Source organism: Enhydra lutris, unplaced genomic scaffold (genome assembly GCF_002288905.1).
Source record: "Enhydra lutris kenyoni isolate GAN:26980312 unplaced genomic scaffold, ASM228890v2 scaffoldscaffold94, whole genome shotgun sequence".
NCBI classification, from domain to species: domain Eukaryota; kingdom Metazoa; phylum Chordata; class Mammalia; order Carnivora; family Mustelidae; genus Enhydra; species Enhydra lutris.
Window position 1 is genome coordinate 560,861 of NW_019154178.1, and position 6,239 is coordinate 567,099.

At 54.1% G+C, this 6,239-nt stretch overlaps 1 protein-coding gene across 3 annotated transcripts in view; it reads right to left on the reverse strand.

Moving 5' to 3' along the window:
- Window positions 1-2,539, reverse strand: part of LOC111138967 (tropomyosin 3) — a 29,365-nt gene extending 26,826 nt beyond the window's left edge. For all 3 annotated transcript variants that reach the window (XM_022491016.1, XM_022491017.1, XM_022491018.1), the window contains exons 1-2: window positions 2,348-2,539; window positions 1,506-1,631 (exon numbers count right to left, since the gene is read on the reverse strand). In XM_022491016.1, coding sequence (XP_022346724.1) covers window positions 1,506-1,631; window positions 2,348-2,461 — 240 coding nt within the window. In that variant the 5' untranslated portion in view covers window positions 2,462-2,539. The remainder of the gene's footprint in view (window positions 1-1,505; window positions 1,632-2,347) is intronic.
- Between the last annotated feature and the right edge of the window lie 3,700 nt (window positions 2,540-6,239).

A 6,239-nucleotide genomic window follows, 5' to 3' on the forward strand; every position in this document is an offset into this window, starting at 1 on the left:
CTCTGGAGGTAACCTGCGTTCATTGCAGTTTTCCAGGAGTTTTCTAGGAAGGGAGAATGAATAGTTTGCAGGGGACTAAACTTCGGAAACTATGTATATGTATAATGTATATGATCTACTTTACCTCTAGCCTCCGGTATGACACATTCAACAACCCTCACCATGTTCCCTGACCCCTGAAAGTGCCAAAAAGCCAAAGAGGAGATGAGAGACCTCACAGCGGAGGCCCCACGTGAGGGTTTGGAAGCATTTGTGAATGGCCCACATTGTGTCTCCAACTCTTTGCCAAAACCAAATGTGATTTTAAAAAGTATGTGCTCGGGGTGCCTGGAGGGCTCAATGGGTTGGGCGTCTGCCTTCAGCTCAGGTCATAGTCTCAGGGTCCTGGGATCGGGCCCCACATCGGGCGCTCTGCTCAGCAGGGGTCTGCTTCCTCCTCTCTCTCTGCCTGCCTCTCTGCCTACTTGTGATCTCTGTCAAATAAATCTTAAAAAAAAAAAAAAAAAATCTGTGCTCCTTGGGGGCACACCGCCAACTTAGTCAGTGGAGGTTAAAACTCTTGAGCTCAGGGTCGTGAATGCCAGCCTCACACTGGGTATGAAGCCTACTTAAAATAACTAAACAAAAATATGTGCTTCTATTTTCCTGTTAACTTGGTGCTAAGAGTTGATGGTATTTCCGTCAATATCAGGACATTTTTTTGTTGCTGTTATGTCGCTTTTCTTCCCAACATCTTTCCTCTGTAGCCTCTCATTTGTTATTGTGCTAATCTTCTAGCTTGAAGATAGAGGGAAGTAGGTGGTGCTAGGGCAAACATGAAGTGGAAAAAAGAATTTTATTTCATGTTTGGTTGGGAAAATCCAACCCTGAGCCTAGAGAAGCTGAGTCATAGAACCAGTGCCACAGAGTAAGGTCTGGTGGTGACACTCTTACCCCATAGGGTTCCTTCTTGCTTTACCACGGTCTCTCAGAAAACCTCTCTGCTGCCCTAGGAGCAGTGCTCGGTGCGGCCTCTCAGCAGCAGTAGGGCAGACACAGTAGCCCTGATAAATAAAGCCATATAGGGCCAGGGTCAGTGTGACCTCTTTTGTCCCATTGTGAAATCGGAGCCGGCTCCATGGGGCAGTTGAGAGATGAGAGTTTCCCTATTAATACACAGACCTCTGCGCCAAGTCTTGGACACAAAAGCTAAGAATGTGGCACGGGGGAGGGGGTGGGAAAAGTGAGAGCAGTCTGGACTCCTTTGCTTGGGTCCTGAGAAACCTATACAATTCCTGGGTGGAAGGTGAGACAAACATCAGACTTCTCCCTGTGTTTAAAAACAAACGTGCGTGCTGTTAGAGTGTGTCGGCTCCTATAAGATTATATGCCGAAATGCATGTGTGTACGTCTCCGCTCTCTGAACCCCCACGTATGCACGTGTGCAAGTGTGTTTGGGACGAAGTCCTACCAGTGCGGCGCTCTGCACGCGTGGACCAAACCCCTTCCGCCTCTCCAGCACTCACGTCAGCGGCCTTCTTCTCCGCCAGCTCCAGCTTCTCCTGGGCGTCCTTCAGCGCTTCAGAATACTTGTCCAGCTCGTCCTCCGTCCCTTTCAGCTTCTTCTGCATGGCCGCCAGCTCGTCCTCCAGCTGTGGGAGCCCCAGCAGTCACACACAAGACATGCACACAATGGGGCCAGCTCAGACCCGGGGCTCCTGGGCCCTGAGCGGCCTCTGAACCCAGCCTTGATGTTACCAATCCAAAAGAGACACGCTTTCTCCCCAGCCACTCCCAGCCAACTGCCCCAGGACTTGTGCCTTGACATGTGACCCTGGGATCTCTGACCCTAAGATGACCAAGCCCTGCTGGATTTTCCTCGAAGACCCTGGGATGGGAAATGTCGTAGGGAGTAGGTGCCTGTGACTCCAGTTAAGGCCGGCTCTGTCAGTAGAGCTATGTGACTCTCGATGTCAGGGATGTAGGTTCGAGCCCCACGTTGGATGTAGAGATTACTTAAAAATACCATCTTTAAAAAAATGTTTTTTAAGGGAAAAGAGATGCTACGTGCCAAGCTCCCACCTTTTCCTCTAGAAATCGGGTCCTCCCAAAACATGACCCCCCCCCTGCATTTAGATCCAGCAGACACACCATGGCTCAAAGGGGGCTACTGGCTTTCCCAAGGTCATGCAGGCCGTCTGGGGCAAACACCCTAGATGTTCTCTGTCTATCCAGGGAGGTTAGGAAAGAAGAGGGTCCCTCCCACCCAAAGAACAAGCAGACACAGGTGCTCACTGCCTCTCCCACAAGAGCTCTCCACCCGCCAGTCTTGCCCGCCAGCAGGGAAGAGAAGCTGACGGGCGCCCACCTGCTTACTCCTCTCTTCTGCCTGCTTCTGCTCAGCTTCGGCTTGCTCCGCCCGGTCCAGAGCATTCTCCTTGTCCAGCTTCAACATCTGCATCTTTTTCTTGATGGCCTCCATTGTGAGCAGTGGCTGTTGGTGAGCTGACCTGTGAGCCTGGAGAACTGGAGACCGAGGGCAGAGAGGAGGGGCTGCTGCCTGACCGACTAGGAGTCCCCCAGCCTTAAGCCTTTATCCCTACTCCTGGCTCCACCTCTGGTTCCTAATATGGTCTTTCTAGCTCCTTCCATCCCGTTATTGTTCTCCCGGGGGAGCGCAGGGTGAGACACTTTGATGGACTGACATCACCAGCAAAGAAGAATTAGGGAACAGCTGAGGCTGATTTTAGACAATGGAAAGTGGGGGAGGGTAGAGGTTCTTCCTGACCCTGAAACTTTCCACTCTCAGGGCAGCTCTCTGGGTGTTCTAAAAGGCAAGGGCAGGGAAGAACACTGAAATAGAGAAGGGTACTTGGGCAATTCCAGATCAGTGGTTCTCCCCCAGAGTGTCCTTCTGTTTCCCGACACCTCCCCCTGCCTGTGTTGGGTGGCGGTCAGACTCCGTTGGCTGAATTCTACATTTTGATTCCCAGTGTTCGGGGAGCTTGAGCTCCAGTGAAGAGGGAGGTCACTCATGATCCTCTACAATTCCCCCGGATCCCCAGATCAGGTTACTGTGTTATTTCCAGAGTCTCTAATTGGCAGGGAGACCTCATTCCTCCTCCGCTAGAGCCACAGGGTTGGAGTAAACCGAGAGGGTTGGTATCTGGAAAGCTCTCCCAGAACTTCAAGTGGGGTGAGGGAGAGAAGCAGGGGAGGGTCCCCGTCATCTGGGTTGGATCATGCCCTCTGTTTGCCCACTGTGATCTTTAAGTAGAACTTCCCTGCCCCCCCAGCCAAGCTCTGCCCGCTGTCTACTCTGCCTGCTCCCGGCTTCCTCCTGACCCCCGCCCAACCCACTGCCATGCTCGCAGCACGTATGTCTTCATCACCGTCTCTGTTCTCCCGGGCCTCCCTAGACCAGGTCATTCCTCCGCTCGGAGCCTGTTACTGACAGGTGGCAACTGATCCTGGGGCGCCAGGGGAGAGGTGGGCCCCGCTCAAGGTGACAAGGTGGGCCATCGGAGAGGAGTGCGAGGGGCTCTAGCTAGTCATTATGTCAAGGATCACTAGCTCCTGGTAGCACCAAGTCCCAGCAGCGGGGTAACTGAGACCCCCACCGGGTCAGAGGGCAAAACTGGAGCCCACTTGTGAGAGCTTCCAGTCACTAGAGGTATGGGCAGAGAGACCATCGGTTCATCCTGAAGGAAAGCAGAGAAGCCGAAGACCCTCCATGCGGGATGCGTGAGCGAGGAGCAAGGAGGTCCCAGGGACGGGACTCAGCAGTTAACACGGATGTGGGGAGTGTTGGATACAGAGGATACAGAGTAAACCGAGAGGGTTGGTATCTGGAAAGCTCTCCCAGAACTTCAAGTGGGGTGAGGGAGAGAAGCAGGGGAAAAAGTACAAGGACAGAAGGTCAGAGAAACATCCCTTCTGGTATACAGGAAAGATGCAGGGAGATTCGATCTTCAAATTCCGGCTCTCGTGCTCCCACACTAGCTTCCAGCTTAGGACTGAAATGCACGGAGTCGCCACCACTGCTTTTCCAAAGGGTCTTGGAGAGATGAGGTTGGGTAAAGGAGCCCCAGAGCCCCAGAGGCTGATGCCAAATTGCCCACCTCTGTAAGAATATGTTCGATATTTAGTTGGTTCCTAATTAAACAACCGAATATCAAACATATCACACAGAAACAGGCAGGAGAGCCTCGGGGGTCATCTCCCTTCCTCCCCTCCAGCCACCAAGCATGGCTGGATGGCAAGCCACCTCCTTGGGGAAGGACACTGCCCCCTGCTCTTCCCCTCCCAAGACAGCTGGCTCTTACTCTGGTGCCTTGTGCTGTCCCTGCGTCACCCCTCCCTGTCGGTGCCTGGCCTTTGCTGGATCACGTTCGCCTAAACCAGGAAGCATGTCTGGCAGGGCTCCACGTCCGGTCACCTATCCTTTCCCAGGGCTCCCACACAGAGCTTCTCCCCCTGATGTCACGACCACAGCGCTGAGAGCCGGCCCGGCCACCTGCTGTCCTCAACCTCCTTCCCACTGCTCTGAGGCTTTCCGGGGGAGGGGGTAGGCGGCTTGCACACCCTGCTTCACCTCTCCAACAGAACTCCCGACCTTCCAGATCACCCCCAGCAGACCGCTGAGAGCCTTTGAGCTGACGCCCTCCCGGACTCCTCCTGTTCCTAAGTATTACGGAGAAGTAGCCCTGAGGAACTTTGAGAAAGTTCGGCTGCTTCCTCCCATCACCTTGTCCCTTCTCACCTTCTCCCCATGCCTTCCAGGCATCCTTAAAGTCACCCTTGGATGTCCAGAAGAGAAGAGTGACCTGTCTCCAGTAGCCTCCAGCCTGGGCTCCAGAGCAGATAGATGTCTGGTCTCTCCAGCCCGGCAGGATGGACTCAAGGGAAGGACCCCACTCTGCCGGGAGGCAGCCCGCCATCCTTAGGGCTCTTCTCTTCTGGGGATTTTACACTGAGAACTCCTGGCCTGGCTTCTCTAAGGGTCTGCCCTCATGGGGATCCAGCCGTGCTCCTTTCTTGGGGATTTTCTCCTCTGAAGAGGATCAGGTCTGTTGACTGTTCCGTGGCAGGCTGATGCTCCTCACCACTGTGGCAGAAACGAGCCCAAGTTATAGCCTCGCCGGGTGGGCAGGGGGCTTGGGTGCAAGTGCCGTGGTGGGAGGAGTGTGCTGTGCTTCAGCCCCAGGCTTGTTCCATGTGTCCTTGTTCCCATCAGTCTGGATTCCTGCCCCCCTGCAACACATACAGCAACCCCACAGTGCCCTTGATCGGAATCAATAGTTTGTCCAAAGCCCTAGTTGATTCCTGTTGTGTGGCTCTGGCCGCCCAGGGGAAGACAGACAAAAGGGTCTCCAAGCCCACGGTGGCCCTGTGCTGTTGTCTTATGTCCTCGCTACTTCATGGCTCGTACTGGGGATGTGTAAGTTTTGCTTGTGACCATCTTTCCTACCCTTACCCCCACATTTAGTTTCCTTCTCCGGGAATTTTGATTTCCCTGGCAAACCAGAGGCTGGGGAATGATGAGCAGGAGGTAAAAGGATGAGGCCGAGACGGAATAGCATTGACGTACAAGAGGAGAGGTTTTCTTAGGAGGCGTTGACTTTGGGGCATAACGAAGCAGAAGCATTGATGGCATCTTTCTAGCTCTCCTGGAGTGGCTTCCGTGCAGCCATTTCGAACAAGGCTGAGCCCCTCTGAGCCAGAGCAGACAGGAGAGGCAGCAGCCGTGGAGGAAGACGGGATGGATGGGTGTGATGGGCTGAAACCCTCACTGATGTGATGAGAGCAGACAGAACCGGTGGAGGGATCAGAGGAGATGGGCTCCCGACGGGCCAACCTGCCAATACACGAGCCAGCTTGGCACTGACAAGCCCTGGGGAGAGAGGCCAAGGTCGGGGATCAAGGCAGAGGGGCGGGGTGTCCTGTGGGTCCCAGTGGACAGAGGAAAGAGAAATGAAGAAATTGCTGAAAGAGTGTGGTGGTGGGTGGGGAGCAGCCAGGAGACGCAGGGGAAATGAAGAGGGAAAGAAATATCCTAAGGCAGGAAATCGTCATTATGGCATTGGACATTATGTGCTATGTGTGAGGGGAGGCACCATCTCCATTTTATCAACAAGGAACTGTGACTCAAGGCAACTCGCCCCAAGCCACGCGTGCAGTAAGCGATAGGCACAGGGTTCAAAGCCGGATCCGCTGTGGTCTCCAGAGGCCAGGCTCTCCTAGATCCGCTGTGCTCCCCG